This window comes from Rosa chinensis, chromosome 7 (assembly GCF_002994745.2).
Source record: "Rosa chinensis cultivar Old Blush chromosome 7, RchiOBHm-V2, whole genome shotgun sequence".
Classification (NCBI taxonomy): domain Eukaryota; kingdom Viridiplantae; phylum Streptophyta; class Magnoliopsida; order Rosales; family Rosaceae; genus Rosa; species Rosa chinensis.
In genome coordinates this window covers 67238334-67257981 of record NC_037094.1, presented here as the reverse complement: position 1 = coordinate 67257981, position 19648 = coordinate 67238334, and the positions used below count along the sequence as shown (strand labels likewise).

General features: G+C 41.0%; 1 protein-coding gene and 1 pseudogene across 1 annotated transcript; both read right to left on the bottom strand.

Moving 5' to 3' along the window:
- Positions 1–5384: 5384 nt before the first annotated feature.
- On the bottom strand, positions 5385–6969 carry LOC121050404. The gene is made up of 3 exons (XM_040510176.1): positions 6134–6969; positions 5901–5962; positions 5385–5509 (listed from the first exon to the last, which is right to left on the bottom strand). Exons 1-3 carry the CDS (start codon positions 6402–6404, stop codon positions 5504–5506), a joined length of 339 nt encoding a protein of 112 aa, XP_040366110.1. The 5' UTR covers positions 6405–6969; the 3' UTR covers positions 5385–5503.
- Positions 6970–12213: 5244 nt separating this feature from the next.
- LOC112178455 lies at positions 12214–15265 on the bottom strand (annotated as a pseudogene).
- Positions 15266–19648: the final 4383 nt, after the last annotated feature.

The following is a 19648-nucleotide window of genomic DNA, read 5'->3' as shown; positions in this document are numbered from 1 at the left end:
AAACTGATAAGGTAGCGGAATGTAATGACGTCCATTACGGGAGAATAGGTCTCCTCGTAGTCGATTCTAGGGCGTTGTGAGAAACCTTGCGCCACAAGGTGAGCTTTGTACCTTACAATCTCGTTTTTCTCATTACGCTTTCTAACGAATACCCATTTATGACCAACTGGTTTGGTGTTGGGCGGTATTGGCACAACTGGTCCGAATACCTTTCTTTTCGCTAGAGAATCAAGTTCTGCCTGGATCGCATCTTTCCACTTTGGCCAATCGGCTCTACGTTGGCATTCATCAACGGAGCGTGGTTCGATGTCATCGGTCTCAATAATCTCACGCGCCACTGAATACGCGAATACATCATCAATGATGATGGAGTTTATTTCCCATGTCCCATGTACACTAGTGTAATTAACAGAGATCTCTACGTTCTCAGGGATAGGCTCTGACATTGAGGCGTCCCCCAATGATGTCTCTTGGACATAACCATAATCCGGAACATTCTCATGGGACGGATTTTGAGTATCGATGATCAAAGGATTTGTTTGTGCCTCATTCGCCTTTTTTCTAGGGCGAGTATCCTTCGAACCAATTGGTCTACCTCGCTTTCTTGCGGGACCTGCGGCCATAGATGCCATATCATTGCCATGTTGGGCAATGACGCCATCTCCTGGTGTGACAGGAGTGGCGTGATGTCCAGTATTTGAGACATCGATCCTTGCAGGCACGTTTGCAGCAGGTATGTGTGATCTTGTCACTTTAGCAACATCAGAAAACGCATCAGGCAGAGTGTCTGCTACATTCTGGAGCTCAATTATTCTTCGTACTTCAAGTTCGGACTGTGCGGTACGGGGATCGAGATGAGACATAGTGGGGACAGACCACGACAATTCCTGTCGTTCCTGTTGAACATCTGTGTTCTTATCTCCCCCTAACGACGGGAAGACTGTCTCATCAAAGTCACAATCCGCAAATCTAGCGGTAAAGAGATCGCCTGTCAAGGGTTCAAGGTAGCGGACGATAGTTGGAGATTCATATCCAACATAAATGCCCATTCGTCGTTGTGGACCCATCTTAGTACGCTGTGGCGCGTAATAGGCACATAAATGGCACACCCAAAAATGCGTAAGTGCGAGATATCAGGTTTGTACCCAGTCACTAGCTGTAACGCAGAGTAAGATTGAGTGGCAGTGGGTCGTAGACGAATTAGCGTCGCTGCATGCAATATGGCATATCCCCAAGCAGAAACAGGGAGATTGGTGCGCATAACCAATGTCCGCGCTATCATCTGTAGTCGTTTGATAGCGGCTTCTGCGAGACCATTTTGGGTATGAACATGGGGAACTGGATGCTCTACATCAATCCCCAGTGACATGTAATAGTCATCGAACGTTTTCGATGTAAACTCCCCAGCATTATCAAGTCGAATGGACTTAATAGGATGGTCAGGGTCGTGAGCCCGTAGACAGATAATCTGGGCGAGGAGTTTAGCATAAGCAGCATTTCGAGTGGACAACATCGCGACATGTGACCAGCGTGTCGACGCATCAACCAATACCATAAAGTATTTAAAAGGTCCGCATGATGGTTGAATTGGTCCACAGATATCCCTTTTGATTCTTTGTAAGAACGGAATAAGTATTTTGGGATCCTTTGCGTAGGACGGTCTCGGTCCTAATTTCCCTAAGGAACAGGCTTTGCAGAAAGAGAGAGGAGCCTTAGAAGCAACCAATGAGGATTTTGGTTGGGCCTGAGCGTCCGTAGCGCTATTAGAAGCAAAGTGTGTGACTACATCTCCCATTATGGCGTTAGAGCCATGGAAATTGGTGTGTGTAGCGTCATGGCTACTAGGAGGAACAACCATGGCGTCATGCTCACGGTTGGCGCCATTAATGGCGTCATCACATGGGACATGGGCGGTCTTGTGGCGCCCCAAGACAGCTGCAGTTCCAGATGCTGCAATGGTTGCGGTCTTGCTAAGTCCTGGAATCAATTTTCGATTCTTGCTTCTTCTCACTCTAAAGAATGGATGTCCGTGTGAAGTATTTAGTATACGGAGCATCATATCACGACCAGGATGTCCTAGTCGGTCATGCCAAAGCCAATATGTGTCTGAATCCAAGAGATCTTCTCTTATGATATTATTGGATTCAATAGGTCGAATTGTAGTGACATAAAGTCCACTAGATTGACACATAAGCTTCTCTAAGATGCGCTTTCTTCCGCAATCATTAGAGGTAATGCAAAGGAATTCTATTCCGTTCTCACTATGTGTTTCCGCATGGAATCCGTTGGCTCTAATATCTTTAAAACTCAATAAGGTCTGATTTGCCTTAGGAGCGTAGAGAGCTTCAGTGACTTTAATCAAGGTGCCATTGGGCAAAAGGAATTGGGCCATTCCATGTCCTTGAACTAAACTAGATGGCCCAGCCATCGTAGTCACAGATGAATATTTTGGCAACATCTCTAAGAATAATTGCCTATGTCGTAGAATGGTGTGCGTAGTCGCACTATCCGCAAGACATTGAAGTTCATCCATTCCTAAAAGAAAGAGCTCGTAATTAAAAAGGAGTCATAAAGAAAAGAACTCAACTTTTATTAATAAGCCAAACGGAATTACATCATAGTTTCTTATAGCCAAAGTAAACCTAATCTAATAAACTAGCTAATGCAAAACAATGTTAGTTGCCTATCTTCTTTCGGTAATTTCAATGTAAATGTGACCAGTTAAGTAGAGAGATGTCGGTGGAGCAAAGCTCGCTTAAGAACCACTTATCTCAAAACCTTTCTAGACATCACTTTTACATTAAGTACGCCTACTTTGAAGAAAGACTAGTATCATTGGCATCTATTACAAAAGTAATATGGCAATTGCCTACATCTCTTGGAAAATAAAAAGACTTAATCAAAATCGCCAGTTTCTGGTTCTTGATCCTTGTAGTCTTCCACCCTTAGATCGAGATCTCCATCTTGATCTTCTTGTTCCATGTAATGTGCCTCCCTTGCTTCACGATACATCTTGTATGCGTTTGCAACATTCTGGGATGCAGTACACTTCTTTGCCCAATGTCAATTTAATCCACATCTGAGACAAGCATCATTATGGTCAGATTCCTTTGATCGAGACGCTCTGGGGGAGTTTGGTAGACGGTTATTACCTTTGGTGGCGTTACCACCATAACCGGAGGCTTGGCCTCTCTCTCTCTTCACACGTTTACCTCCACGGTTCCGTGCACGCCTATCTTGGCGATTTCCTTCCTCTTTAGGGCTAGAATATGGACCAGAACATCCAGAATTATCCCTACTCTTAGGGTTTCGCTCCTTGCGTCCTCCCTTGGGGGCGCGACTATAATTAGACTCTGGAATTGACTTGGTTCCCACGGGTCTAAAGTTATAGTTCTTCACAAGTATGTTGTCGTGCTTTTCAGCTACATTCATGGCACCAATTAGCTCATGAAATCTTGTGATGCGTCTAGCATTGACATCAATCCGATAGTTTTTGGCTATCATCAACGCAGAGACGAGGAAGGTGGAGAGAGTCTTCTCGATCAACATCGTATCAGTGATGTCTTGTCCACAAAATTCCATCATAGACTTGATACGAAGTGCTTCCGAATTGTAGTCAAGTACAGACTTGAAATCACAGAAGCGAAGGCTATGCCATTTCACTTCTAAGTTTGGAAGCAGGGAATCACGGACGTTGCCAAAACGCTGCTCGAGTTCCACCCATAGCCTTCTTGGGTCTTCCTCATTGAGGTACTCATTTTGGAGCGCGTCATTCATGTGCCTTGTCATGAGAATGATGGCTTTTGCTTCATTAGCCTCTCTCGTAGCTCTATTTGCTTCAAAAGCAGCAGCTTGTTGAGGAGTAAGCACGTCCTGACTTGGCTCTTGGATCGTACTCATGATCCCATCAGCCTTAAGATGCTGGCGCACATCACGGACCCACTTATGGTATCCTGCGCCTGTTGTCTCAAGTGGAGTGAAGCTCAACTTGTTCAGGTTACTCATCCTGAAAAACAACAAGAAAATAGGGTTAGTTTCGGAGCGAAGAAGGCTACCACGAAAAACTATATAATTTCTGAGCGTAGTCGCTTCCAAGAAATTAGGGATTTTCTGAGCGTAGTCGCTTCCAAGAAAATCCGATTCCAAGAGGGGTTTTGGATTAGATCGAAACGACGATGTATGTGGTCGATCGTTTTCTTCTCAACAAACTCTAAGTTTGGAGGACTCTACAAGCTCCAAGCTTGGAGTGAGCACGAACCCCCACAGTTCAGCTATTGGTCTCCCCTATGAAGAAGAAAGGGGGGTAGAAGAAGGGATGTTTGAAGTCCCTGAGAAAAGAAGAAGAAATTTGAAAAAAAAAAAACTTCAAAAACGGGAACTTTTAGAAAATTACCTTAAAAGATGGCCGGAAATCTTGACCGGAAAAAGCTACTCTAGATGGCCTGAAAAAGGTCACCGGAGGTCGCCGGAAAAGTGGCCGGAAATTGGTGGCCGGCGGTGGTGGCCGGAGCTAGGCCGGGCTGTGCAGGGGCGCTGCAGGGGGTATGAGGAGGCTGTGCAGCAGCTGTGTGGAGGCTATGCAGGGCTCGTGCAGGGGCTGTCGATAGCCTGTCAGCAGATGTTGCAGGGGGGTCTGCAGGAGCTTCGGCAGATGCGCGCAGGTGCTTGCAGGGGCTTCAGCAGATGCGCGCAGGCACTCGGCAGGTCTCGACAGGGGCAGAGACCGGTCCGATTTTTCCGACGGCCGGTTCAGGGGTTTTCCGGCCGGTTCCGGTGGGTCCGCCGCCGGTTCTGGGCTTCTTGGGATTAGGGCTTCGATATGTGGGGCGGTGGTTGCAGGATTTTGAGGGCTACGAAATTAGGGTTTCAGGGTTAGAGGCTCGTGCTGATAACGTGTTTTAGAGAAACTGAATTTGAGAGGAATTTGCTGTGTATTCTCATTGATAATAGGGGCCTCTTTATATAGAGGATTACAATGCATAGAATCTCAATCATACAAGGAAAGTAATTCTACAATGATTAGGATTCTAGATCCTTCTAATTAAATCCTATTACCACTAGGTCAAGTAATCTAGGGTTTGGGCTAAACACAAATTAGGTTTTCCTTGAACAAATATTAAATTTTCCAACACATAAATGGTATGACGATGAGCAGTGAATGGTCAATTTTGATTTTACATATTGTGAACCATTTATTTGTCAATTTCAGAAGCTTGGTTAAAATCACAATGCAGCAAGCAACAACAATTTCTGTTCAAAACAACACTATTGAAACTTGGAAGTGTCCGAGAATACATGATGGTCTAATATAGCAGTTTAGCATCTCACTTGATCAACAAGATTGATTTCTTCACCTTTATCCAGCAAGTCATAGAATTATTGCCTTCACTCTCCTGTGGTCATTCTGGCCAGTGATGCGTTAAAGCAGGGGCAGTGATGCTACAGATCTCATTGACAACACTTGGTCCTTCAGAATCAGCAATTTTGTGACCAGCCATTTCACTTAATCCTGCAATTGGGAAAAGTTTCATTAATTACATGATTAAGTATCTGGTCTATCAATTAAATCCAAACATAACGCACACGGTCACATGGAATATTGAAACAAGGTGATGAGAATCAGCTCCTTTTCTTTTTCAAGGAAGATAGCTGCTTTGGATCTGTTGCCGAAAAATTGAAGACAGCTCATGTCGGTGGATTAAAAAAAAGCATTCAAACATGGCAAAGCATAGGATTTTTTTTTTTTTTTTGGTGTGAAGGCAAAGCTTAGTTTATACTGTTATACATACAAACACATACATAGCAGCTGCAGAAGGGTGATAGGTTTTATCACCGACAAAGGGTAAAACAAAAAAGAAAAAAAGAAAAATTCGGAATGGTGAGGGATTTGAAGGACTAACCCAATTAAAGATAAGTCTCTTAAGTCCTGACGGCCCCCTTCTTCTCTTGAGCTCTTCGTCCTCTGTTTTGAAAACAGGGGAAAGTTATCAACCAGCACCAATAGCAAAGAAAAACTGCAGAATCAATTCTACAATATCCAGCAGTCAACTCAAGTCCTAACGGGGAAAACACCATAAGCGATAAAAATAAAACTAAACATAAAGTCTCCACAACAGACAAAACAAAAAGAGACCTGCTTTGAGTCTATTCCTGAGGTTCTGTGCGTGGGATAGTTTCATACACACTTCATTTGGTGGCATTACCAGGTCCAGGTGCACTCCGCAGCTTTTCAAGGGAACCGCACCAGAATAGAGTCTTTGATAAATACTAACTCTGACACTGAAAAGGAGGCAGTCGACGCTCATAACCAAACAGACCCATTCTAGCGAACGGAATATAAAGCAGCCACACATGAGCCGAATCAGCTCCACGATTGAATTCCCAATCCCAACGGATATGATCATTTAACCTTCCAATCGGCAGTAGTACTTCGTTGATAAAAATTTCGAATCCCCAATCTAACATCCGTTCGGCAGTAACACATAGAGCCAATCCTGTGTTCTCCCCTTTGAAATTAGGAAGGACTTGAATATCAAATTCAAACAGTCCATTCCCTTTGAAATCCATTTGACAGCTGAACCACTTTGGAATTTCATAACCCGGAAGTACAACCCCGAATTCAAACATCTGAGAAGAGAGAGGAAGAGAGAAGAGATTAGCCTCCAACTGATGATCATAATTCACCCCAACAAACCTTTCTTCTCTGCCTCCTGAACCAGATTGTCACAGAGTCTCCAGCAATTGGTCAAGTCCAGCCACTCAATCATTTGCGATTCTTGATATTTCAAAATGTTTGATAACTTTGAAATTCTCTCCAATGATACGCAGTCTCTCACATTTAACACTTTCTACTGTGGTGGAAGCTCTGAAACTTGTTGAAGCCTCTTGCATCCACTCAAGTAAAGCGACTCCAAGTTGATAAATTGGGTAAGGCAAGCGGGAAGACTAACAAAATTGCTTTCTAGAAACTGAAGCTCTGTTAAGGTGGAGGCACAACCAAGCCTCACAAGAAAATCACGGTCCGCAGTATAGCATTCTCCCGCAAAGAAACACTCTAGTGAAGGAAAAGCTAAATTGCCTTGATCATCACCACCACCACCACCGTCACAATCACTTTCTCTTCCTGATGAAGTTGCCTTGCCGTAATGTGAAATCTTTGAGCTGGATGTTGGAGTTGGTACTTCACGGTATTCCACCTTCTTCGGAAATGGAGATAGCACCAGTTTTCTGTTGGGTGTGTGGATCCGATTCCACATAGGATAAGGATTTGTTAATCCTTGATCAAAGAGGAGTTCTGATTGTTTCCTACCTGCTTACATAATCCTACTTGGTAATGGTTTCTATGTCTATTGGGAATAGGTTTCCAATGTCTTATAGGGTCTACTTAGATATCTATAAATAAGGGCATAGGTTGTAGTAGTAGATCAAGTCTTTGAAGCATTAAACAGAGAGAGCAAGTGAGATCTTGAGAGTTGGTGATAACTTCTTGTATTCTTGTTCGTGTATTCTTCTTCTTCTATAGTGAAACCCAAGCAGCCCGGGGACGTAGGCAAAGTTCTTTGCTGAACCTCGTTAACAAGTTCGTGTTTGTTTTCTCGATCGTTTATCTATTGTTTTGCACTTGTCTGCTTCCGCAAGAGGAATTTTAGGTCAAATTCCTAACAAAGTGGTATCAGAGCTTAGGCTCTAGAGTGGAAACAATGAGCATAGAAGACGTTGAGAAGAGGGTCGGTAAGTTCGACGGTAATGACTTTAGCCTATGGAGGTCACAAATTGAGGACTACTTGAATATGAAGAAACTTGCTAAGACTTTAGAGGGCAAGCTCCCAAAAGATATGAAGGAGGAAGAATTTGTCGAGATGGATAGGATGGCCCTTGGAGCCGTTCGACTATTGCTTTCGAATGATGTACGGCGATTTGTTATCAAGGAGACTACGTTGAAGGGGATGATGGATAGTTTGTCCAACATGTATGAGAAGCCAAATGCCGTTCAACAGTTGTACTGGATGAGGCGACTGTTCACTTTGAAGATGGGTAAGGGTATATCTGTTCGCCAGCAAGTTGGGATAGTTGGTGATATTATCGAGCAACTAGCATCGGTGGATGTTAAATTCGACGAACACATCAAAGCTTTGGTGTTGTTGACTTCCATGCCTTCAGATTGGGATGTGACTATGAACTCGATTTGTAGTGGAGCTGGACTACGAAGAAGCTGAAGTTTAATGATATGCGTGACATTCTTCTGAATGAAGAGACGCGAAGACAAAATAACCTTGAAGATCCTTCAAGTTCTGCGCTCTCTATGGAAAATAGAGGTAGAACGTTCAACAAGAACTCAAACAACAATCGTGGAAGGTCCAAGTCTAGGGCACCTGGAAAAGGCCGAAGCGTGTCCAAATCAAGAAAGTGGTCCGATGGGTGTTGGCATTGTGGGAAATCTGGACATGTCAAGAGAGACTGTAACCAGTGGAAGGAGACAATGAAGATGGCAAACACAACCGAGTTTGATTCGGATGCACTTGTACTAAGCGTTACTGAAGCATCATTGGAGTCGTGGATCATAGACTCTGGAGCGTCATTTCACTCAACTTCACAACAAGAGCTCATGGTGAATTACCGACGTGGCAATTTTGGCAAAGTGTTTCTTGCTGATGGTGGAGCCTTGGAGATTGTGGGAAGGGGTGATGTGAAGATTTTGCTGACAAATGGTGGAACATGGACCTTGACCAATGTTAGACACATACCGCGGTTGAAGAGGAATTTGATCTCTGTGGGTCAGTTGGATGATGAAGGATGTCGCACTACCTTTGAGAAAGGTACGTGGAAGGTGTGTAAAGGAGCTATGGTGTTAGCTCGTGGAATCAAGACAGGAACACTTTATACGACCTTGAATATTGTTACTATTGTTGAGAACAAAGAAGGCACTACGATCGTTGAGAAAAATGAAGATGCATACTTATGGCATCATAGACTTGGGCACATCAGTGAGAAAGGTATGGGTGTACTTCAGTCGAAGGGTAAACTACATGGTGTGGACTCAGTGAAGATTGGGCTTTGTGAAGACTGCATATTTGGGAAGCAAAAGGTTGTTAGTTTCTCAAAGGGTGGCAAGGCACCAAAAGATACAAAACTAGAGTTGGTTCATACTGACGTGTGGGGACCTGCACCGGAGCTTTCGTTAGGTGGCTCAAAGTACTATGTGTCTTATATTGATGACTCCACAAGGAAAGTATGGGTTTATTTCTTGAAAAATAAATGGGAAGTAATTGATACTTTCAAGAAGTGGAAGGCGATCGTAGAGAATGAGACCGGGTCGAAGATCAAATGTCTGAGGTCGGATAATGGAGGTGAATACTGTGGTAATGATTTCAAAGAGTATTGTGCAGAGAATGGGATTAGGATGGAGAAGACAATTCCCGGAACTCCACAGCAAAATGGAGTGGCTGAACGCATGAATAGGACTCTGAATGAGCACGCAAGGAGTATGAGGATACACGCAAGATTACCAGACATGTTTTGGGCTGATGCGGTTAATACTGCTGCTTATTTAATTAACTGTGGACCATCAGTACGATTGAATCATCTCCTACCTGAGCAAAAATGGAGTGGAAAAGAGATAGGCCTATCGCATTTAAGAGTGTTTGGTTGCGTGGCATATGTTCACATTGAGTCTAGTGTGAGAAGCAAGTTGGATCCCAAGTCTCAAAAGTGCATATTCATAGGCTATGGGGGTGACGAGCTTGGCTATAGGTTTTGGGATATGCAGAATAAGAAAGTTATAAGGAGTAGGAATGTCCTCTTTAATGAAGAGGTGATGTACAAGAATAGGCAAGCAGCAGAGCCTAAAAGTCATGTAAGAAAAGATCGGCAGTTTGCAAGGTTGGAAGAATTGTCCAATGAAGATGTGTCTAAGGGAAATCATGGGGAGGAACGACAACAACAAGAAGCTCCTGAGTTCGCACAACCTAAAGAACAAGTTCCTAGTGATGAGCCAGTGACACCTCCTTTTGTGCCAAGAGTATCGTCAAGAAGTACTAAAGGAATACCAGCTGATAGATACTCGCCTTGTGCTAACTATTTGCTGTTAACTGACTGTGGTGAACCCATGAGTTATGATGAGGCAATGCAACATAAAGATTCTGCTAAGTGGAAGGGTGCCATGCAAGATGAGATGGACTCTCTCATGTCCAACAATACTTGGGAGTTAGCTAAGTTACCAACAGGTAAGAAAGCATTGCATTACAAGTGGATATACAAAATTAAGCAAGAAGTTGATGGGAGCAAACGTTACAAGGCAAGGTTGGTTGTGAAAGGTTTTCAGCAAAGGGAGGGAATTGATTTGATGAGATCTTTTCGCCGGTTGTGAAACATACCACAATCCGGGTGGTGCTTGGTTTAGTGGAAGTTGAAGGTCTGTATTTGGAACAGCTAGACGTCAAGACTGCTTTTCTTCATGGTGATTTGAAGGAGGTCATATACATGAAGCAACCACAAGGTTTTATAGCACCTGGTAAGGAGGACTTGGTATGCAAACTGCAAAAGAGCCTTTATGGCTTGAAACAAGCCCCAAGATAGTGGTATAAGAAGTTTGATGCTTTCATGTGTGGGAGTGGCTACATAAGATGTCAATCCGATCACTGTTGTTACTTCAAGAGGTTTGACAAATCTTATATCATTCTTTTACTGTATGTGGATGATATGTTGATAGTTGGGGAAGACTTCAATGAGATTGAGAAGTTGAAGAGTGAGATGTCAAACCAGTTTGCGATGAAGGATTTGGGTGAGGCGAAGAAAATCTTAGGTATAAAGATTATCCCTAATAAAGTGGCTGGTACTCTGAAGCTTTCACAAGCAGAGTATATTGAGAAGGTGCTTAAGCGATTCAATATGGATGAATCGAAGGCTGTAGGAACACCGTTGGCTGCTCACTTTAAATTGTCCAAGGAACAATCACCCAAGAGCGAAAAAGAGAAAGAATATATGAAGAATGTACCTTATGCATCGGCAGTTGGATGCTTAATGTATGCTATGGTGTGTACTAGACCTGATATTGCTCATGCAGTTGGAGTTGTGAGTAGGTACACGAGTAATCCAGGAAAGCAACATTGGGAGGCTGTGAAGTGGATCATGAGGTATCTTCGGGGTACTACTGATATGTCTCTTTGTTTCAAGAGAGGTAGTGCTGAACTACAAGGATATGTTGATGCAGACTTGGCAGGAGATCATGATACTTGTCGGAGTACTACTGGTTATGTGTATATGTGGGTGGTGCTGCCGTATCTTGGGTCTCAAATTGCAAGGGCAAGTGGCCCTGTCTACAACGGAGTCTGAGTATGTAGCAGTCTCAGAGGCTGGTAAGGAGATGGTGTGGCTAAAGGGTCTGTTGGAGGAATTGGGTAAAAAGCAAGAAAATTGTGCATTGCACAGTGATAGTCAAAGTGCAATTCACTTGGCAAAGAACCCTGCTTTTCATTCAAGGACTAAACACATTCCTATGAAGTATCACTACATACGAGAACTCGTGGAAACTGAAGTGCTGCAATTGTTGAAGATTCAAGGAAGTGAGAATCCTGCTGATATGTTGACTAAGTCTGTGTCAATAAGTAATCTGAAGCTGTGCTTGGATTCAGTTGGTCTCCAAGTTTGAAGAAGGAGATGTTGGCTGTGATAATGAGTTTTGTGTTGGCTATGATTGAAGAGTATTGAAGAATGTTAGCTACTAGCGTAATCGGCTCCAAGTGGAAGATTGTTGGGTGTGTGGATCCGATTCCACATAGGATAAGGATTTGTTAATCCTTGATCAAAGAGGAGTTTAGATTGTTTCCTACCTACTTACATAATCCTACTTGGTAATGGTTTCTATGTCTATTGGGAATAGGTTTCCAATGTCTTATAGGGTCTACTTAGATATCTATAAATAAGGGCATAGGTTGTAGTAGTAGATCAAGTCTTTGAAGCATTAAACAGAGAGAGCAAGTGAGATCTTGAGAGTTGGTGATAACTTCTTGTGAGAGATTCTTGTATTCTTGTTCGTGTATTCTTCTTCTTCTATAGTGAAACCCAAGCAGCCCGGGGACGTAGGCAAAGTTCTTTGCTGAACCTCGTTAACAAGTTCATGTTTGTTTTCTCGATCGTTTATCTATATTGTTTTGCACTTGTCTGCTTCCGCAAGAGGAATTTTAGGTCAAATTCCTAACATTTTCGGCAACCTCTGAGTCCAAGAATCTGTAGCTTTTGCAACTCATAAATGCTGAGTGGCAGATTCGTAAGGTTTTCGCATGAACGTAAATGCAAAATTCGGAGATTAAAGAGATCATATCCAATTGATGAAGGCAATTCTTTGATGGCAGTTTTAGCAACATGCAAGTTTGTTAAGGATTCCATCCTTCCCACAATTTCTGGGAAGTTCTCGAGCCTCTTGCAGCCACTCAAATCAAAATAGTCCAGAGATTTCATGTTGACTATTCTTGGGAACATCTTAAGGTTATCGCAATTTTTAATCTTGAATTTAACAAGCTTATTAAGGAATCCAACAGAAGGATGCAACTCAGCTAAACTTGTACAGTAACTTAAATTCAACATCTCCAAGTTTGGGATTCCAGACAAGTCAGGGACCTCTGTTAGGAATTTGCAACTTTTAAAACTTACAGATTTTAAATTTTGTAAATTCTGCAACACAAGAAAGGAAAGATAATATTATGAGCTTCAAAACAAATCTATAACGATTCAAAATAGAAAAGCTCTGCAAAATAGCAAATTAATAGTTAAAAGCTTAGAATACATTGAATCCTTACCCAAGTCGTGAGATGTGACTGTTTGGCATATTGAGCTTGACCAGTTTTTGTGGACTGAAGTCGGATGGCAAAGATTGTGCTGGGAATCCAGGCCAATCAAGGAACCTCAACTGATTTGGGAGAAAATTAACCTCTCCAAAGAAGCGTGCATTAATGTTTATAAAAAGTTGAAGATTTTTCATCTTTTTAAAGCATTTAGCACTCAAACATATCTCATCTTCTCCTGGTAGCTCTACTCTGATGCCTTTAACTTTATTTGAGCCCTGATATGGAACAAAAATATAGGCTTAGCAGAGCAAGTACTATATATATACGACTATATTTTTCACAATTAAGAAGCTCTACACACACTAAAACCTATGGAAGAATACATGTTCTATACTTACCGTATTTTCAGTCAAAACACGATAAACATCCTCATGAAACCATAGTCTGCTACGTCTGCCAGCATCTTTAGGTGACTCTTTACGAACTATTTCTTTTCCCATTTCCTCCAGCAAGTCATTCATCCAAATCATACCAGATCTATCAGTTTTTACGAGGGCCTTTTCTTCAAGTACTTCAATAGCATGTATAGGGTTGAGGTGAGAACCATCTAGTGCTTGCATCACATAGTCCTTGTGTTTACCTTTTAAGAAACATGCAATGTCAAGAAATGCTTCTTTCAACGGATCTTCCAATGCACTGTAACTTGTTTTGAGAACTTTTTGGATATCGCAATGCAATTAGGAAACTTTCTGTAATTATCTAATTAATGCAGCATGCCATTGATTTATACTCTTACCACAGAGATGTGAACCTAAAATGTTCACAGCTAATGGAAGGCAGTGAGTATAGAGTAAAGCAGTTTCAATTGGGAATTGCACACACTCATCTGGATTTCTGTTTTCCTTGAAGGCATTCAAAATCAAGAGGTTACGGGCTTCATCATTATCTAATGCCTTGGCTGCATGTGTATATTCTATTGACTTGATGAGCAATTAGCAAATGTTTATCTCTTGTTGTTATGATAATTCTGCTGCCACAAACCAAACCAATCCAATCCTCCAGCTAATTTGTCCAACTGGTTCAATTTATTCACATCATCTAGAACTAAGAGAACCCTTTTACTACCTAACCTTTCCTTTATCACCTGGATTCCTCTATCAACATCGGTCATCTTCATTTTCCGCCCCCCTAAAATCTCATGAAGAAGATAATTTTGTAGTCAAACTAGGCCTCGCGCGATGGGGTAGTGAATCTGCTGTAACATTTCCCAAGAAACAACAACCTTCAAACTTACGAGCAATTAAGTTGTAAACAGCTTTTGCAATTGTTGTTTTGCCTATTCCGCCAATACCCCATATACCAACCATGCGAACATCACTTCCCCCGACATCTAAAAGCTCAAGCATATCTTGTACATGAGAATCTATTCCAAGGGGATGCTTTGCCACATCTAAATAGCTACGTTTTGCTACTTGTACCGAAATCTCTTCAGCAATCTCTCTAATGAACTTAGCTTAATCCCTGCCAATTTAAATGCAAATAATATTTTTATTAGAATCAACTCTGCGATGGTAACTTGATCCAAAATTTTATAAAACAAACGAGTAAGTACTATTGAGACATGCTGAAATATTAAAAAAAATTGAAAGGAAAACCAAACTCAAATGTGGAAATATACCCGTCGGAGAAAGTCCACCCCGATATAGTTGCTGCATCCCTGTCCTCCATCTCTTGACCTTGTCCATGTTGTCCTTGAATCTGCACTCTTGTTTGGCAAGTGCCTCACCATATTTACCTTTCTGGTACCATACTTCGGAAGGATCCACCTTGTAAAAGACCGGCCAAAGGCAAACCAATTGCTGTTGCACAGATGATCCTCTACATTGTAGGATATGAACAAGTTCATCCAAACACCACCTTGAGGATGCGTAGTTTTCAGAGAATATGACGATAGAAATCTTTGACTCTTCAATTGCTTTGAGCAGTGCAGATGATATTTCTTCTCCATTCCTAAGCTCTTCGTCATCTATGAAGGTATTAATTCCCTTCTGAACCAAATAACTGTGCAAATGGCCTGTGAAGTTGTCTCGATCGAGTACGTATCCACACCTCTAAAACTCAAAAACACATCGTATGGAGATGAACGGGTGAGAGAAGAAGAGGAAGGAGTAATTGAATCCGTATTGGGAGACATAGGCAGAGGTTTCTTGGGATTGGAGCCGTCGCACTGCTTCAGTTCCTCCTCGGTGATCTCGTCGAGCTGGACCGGCGGCGGCAGAGGCTGGATCTTCTCCAAGCTCCTGGGCCGCTAGTGGGTATCGGAAGCCCAAAAAGCCCAGAAAGCACATGGTATGCGGCCACGAGCAGAGCCAAGAGTGTGAAGAAGGTCGCCGGAGATAGGACCGTGAAGGCCACGACCGCATCCTTCAGTGTTTCCCAGAGTTGCAGAGCCATTTTGAGAGAGAGAGAGAGAGAGCACTTAATTTCTTTGACGCGGATTCGAATATTCAAATAGCTATGTTTTTGGTAATGATTTTTTAGTGGTCATTAGTTTGAATCAGTCCGAAAGATTATAATACCATTAACTTGACCATCTTGCAGGACTATCGATGGCTGAGTAGCCAATTAGTTTGAAAGTAGGTGGGATTGCCATTTTCTTTAACATCCTTAAGACCATTTGTGAAGTCATATTCCATTGTAGAAAATCATCACTCTTTGTTCGTTACGCGAAACAGATAGGAAGAGTATGGAAAAATCATCCAGATAAACATAACATAACACTGCTACAAATTTGAGCAAAAGCCACATACGTTTTATCCGTGCCTCTGACCCAACAGCAACCAATTACCCACGAATAAATGTGTCTATCTGCAACAGCTACGTTGCAGCCACTTATAATTGAGTCAGTGCCCTGTAGGGCCGTCGCTTTGGCAAAAACAGTCACGAATGTTTTAGATTGTGACTTTGTTTCACTTTCTGACTTGGTGGGCCCATGTAATTGAAATTGTCACGTATGCATTTGAAACTGGTCATTTATTACATTCAAGGTTTCAAATTTCGGTTTCGATTTCGATTTCGGTACTTCAAATTTAAGAAAATTTCGGAGAAAGTTTCGATTTCGGTAGAAATTTCTATTAAAAATAAAGAAATCAAATTAATTGCATTTATAAAATGATATTTTTGAATGAAACTTTTACATAGACTAAACTAACATATAATAAACCTATTTACAATGTAACATCTCTAAAATTATACATTTATAATAGAGTTATGATATTTTATATGGATGAGTAATTAACTAGTACTGTAGTAGGTTGATAAACTAGTGTTTTTATCTATGTGTATTGATAATGTGTTGTATATTGATAATGTAAATATGATTTACTTTTTTTAATAATTAGAAAATTGCAAGGGGATGGGGCGGGGCACGTAAAACCAAAACCCCGTGAATGAAAATGAACAAGTACAACAAAAGGAATATAAAAGCTACTATGATGTGGTTCGATCTAGCTGGTTGAACTGCTTTCATTTAGTATCATACAATACTGCTCCCAAGTACATGAATTTTGGAAATGATTTTCGTACTTCATCACATGGTTATTGTATGTGTACGTATTGTTCCCTTTCCACATGCAATCCATATATCGGATATTGTGGAATTACCTAATATGATGTGTTACAGTGTATGAAGCATACAATATTTGAGACGAATCAAAAAGGAAATCATGTTATGGTTTGAGCATTCAACTTTGTAGCAGATAAAAACAAAAAGGGATAATGCTCATACACCCGGTTTCTGATAAAATACTTCCCAAAAACCCCACTAAACTAATTTTGTTCCTCTCCACCCAGACTTCTGTCCTTTTCATTCCTTCTCACCCAACTCTTCTTTTTCTCTCCCGATCATATCCTTTAAGATATCTTTTGCATAGTACGTTCTGTTTCCTTTTTTTTAAAAAAAACCTTTGATGAAACGTGGTGGGCCCATTTTTTATTTTATTTAAACAGAAGCATGATACGAATTCATCCTCTATCCTAAAGGTAAACAGTACACTTTACTATTCATAATTCCGATTGTTGACAGACTCGAATTAATAGCCATCTGCAAAATTACAAGCAAAGAACTGCAAAAGGAAAGAGAAAAATTGAGAAAACTAAAAGCCGTTAGAGATAATCTTGATAGAGAATCACCTAACTATTGGGATATTATCTATAGACTACAGACTAGAATCTATCAAATAGAAGAAGAGATAGATAATCTCTTAGATGTTCTGAAAGAGGAACAAAAACCTCTTGATTATTTGAGCATTGGTTAGATCCGCACATCACTGGTATCAGAGCTTGTAAAATAGCTCAAGGAGAACCCCTCCTTAATGGGGACAATGTCAGAATTGTTACTAGAGAAAATAAATTCTCTACTGAAATCTTCTGATGAGAAATATCAGAAGTTGTTACTAGAAATATCTAGATGTCAGTCGACTCTAGAAAAATTTCCTGCTATAATCCACCAATTGGAAAGATTGGAAAACAAACTGGATTATATCAAAGAGCTTCCAAAAACGGAAGAAGAAAAACTAACAAGTGTTAGTAGAAAAATCAAAGAACAGCAAAAAACGCTGGATTCTATACTGAAGGACAAGAAATTGCCTACAGTAAAAAAGAAGACTAATGGATTCAAACCATTAGAAAAACCAGACACAAATCGTGTTCCAAACATGATTTTTCTGGAACCTTCTACTAGTCAGACTAGTATCCGGTATGAAAACCCGGAAAAAAGAGAAATGAAGATGTTAAGCATCTTTGGGAAAAAGAAAGGAGTTCAACTTCTAAATGCCGAAGAATTTGAGTTCAATGAGATTGAACAAGAAGTAAAAAATTCCTCAATCCCAAAGTTAGATTTCAAACAGATCTACAAAAGAGGAAAGTTTGATCTAATGGACAGCCATTATTTTAAACTACTGGAGATTACAACCCCAGCAACCGCCGGTGGAGAGACTGATCTTCTATTGATCACTCTAGCAGAAGTTGCCAGAGCACAAGCGAAAAAATATCAATTTATGCATATTGGAGCAGTCCAAGTAGGCATAAATCTACTTGCTCGAGAAGGTATAAACTGTTCAGTCCTCTGTGTGCTACAGGACAACAGGTTAACAGACTTCCAAGCTAGTCTGTTGGGAACACTCGAAGCATCTTTATGTGATCAAGTGGCATATTTCAACTGCTTCCCCAACTTCACCACCAGCTTGAAAGATGCAGCTCATTGTCTCAGACTGAGAGTCAAGACGGACGGCATATCCATGAAAGAAGATATGCAAGAACTAGCAATAGTATACAGGATATACTATAAATTGATGAGTACTACAGTAGCCCCTAAGACACGGATTACAAATATCCCAGGTCTTACTACTGGATTCCTCACCAATCAGAAGAACCATTCACAGCAGATCCACAAAGTTACTTGGAATGAAGTAACATTTCCTCTTGAATGGAAACTATCCGGTCCAAAAAAGCAACCGGAAAGAGCAAAAGCAAAAATCTACGAGAGTAGAAGAACTGGAGAAATCAGCCTCAACTTCGACAATCACAGAAAAAGTGATGTCTGTCCTGAGAACCTCAGGATAAACAGCAATCTTCTGAGAAGAAGCTACAGCACCAGAGAAGCAAGTATCAGTGGAACAAAACCCACTATAGAAGAGCCGATATCAGAAGAAGATCTGGAAGCTGATCTAAACAGACCAGTCCATATGTTTAGAGCCAAAAGACTCTATGATCTTTATGAAGAAGCTGAGAATTGTGAAAATCCTGAACGATTAGAAAAACTAATCGAAGAAATGAAAGAATTCAAATTCAGAAAGACAAGAAAAGTCTTTCCTTATCAAGATATTGAAATGGAAGATGGAGAAAGCTCTAGAACTTTCATCAAAAAAGAAACAAGGGAAACAAAACTCCCATTCCAAAAAGCCCCCACGGGTAAAAAAGGAGAAAGAAATTCTCAAAGATTTGTCCCAGAAGATAATCTGCCCAGAGTTCCTATCACAAACTACGGAATCTGGTTGAATCTAGACAAGAGTCTAGACAAAAGAAAAACTATTGACCAATGGGTAAACAGCCTGATGATGGCTTCTGCACTCACCCTTGGAAAATTTGAAGCACCAGATTTGCAGGTGTACTATGAAACTACTCTCACTGGAGTAGCAAAAAAGTATTACCTATCTTTCAAAGAAACTGCCAGAGGAAGAGACTGGCTTGAAGAGATAAAAAATTCAAAATCTCCGTATGATTTTGCAGTACCCCTGTACGATCAGTTCTGTGGAGATCTCTCAAATCTGAGTGATAAAGCTAAAGAAACGGCGAAATCAAATATCTATGCTCTCAAAATCTGTGACATGAGATATTTTGAAGAATACCTGAATGAGTTTCAGGAATATTACTGTACTATTGGTGAACTAGAAAATACTGATCTAGTCAACCTGTTGCACAGAAAGCTCCCTGAACCATGGAGAACAGCTGTTAGAGAAAGCATAGCTGAAAAACCAATTGAAAGATTTTCAGTTGGAGGAATTGCCGACAGAATCCGGCAACTACTGAAGGAGCAATGCAAAGCCAATCTTAGAGCTAAGATGGCCAAAAAACAACTCAAAGGAGTTGAAAATTTCTGCTATGGAATACTTGATATGCCCACAAACTGGGGATGTCATGAATCCAATTTCCACAGGAAAAAGAAAAAAGAAAGATATTACTCTAAAAAATTCAAAAAGAGTAATCAGAAGAAGAAGTGGAAGTTCAAGAAAAGTTCCAATTACCAGAAGCAACAAAAAGAAGGTCCAGAAAAGAAATTCTTCAAGAAAAAGAAGAATTCTTCTCAG

What these genes read in the sequence shown, in the direction of transcription:
- LOC121050404 (XM_040510176.1), bottom strand. Translation starts at nt 6,404, where the DNA reads ATGATCATATCCGTTGGGATTGGGAATTCAATCGTGGAGCTGATTCGG. An exon ending in CAGGAATAGACTCAAAGCAG is followed by an intron (nt 5,963 to 6,133) that starts GTCTCTTTTTGT and finishes TTTTCAAAACAG; the next exon opens with AGGACGAAGAGCTCAAGAGA.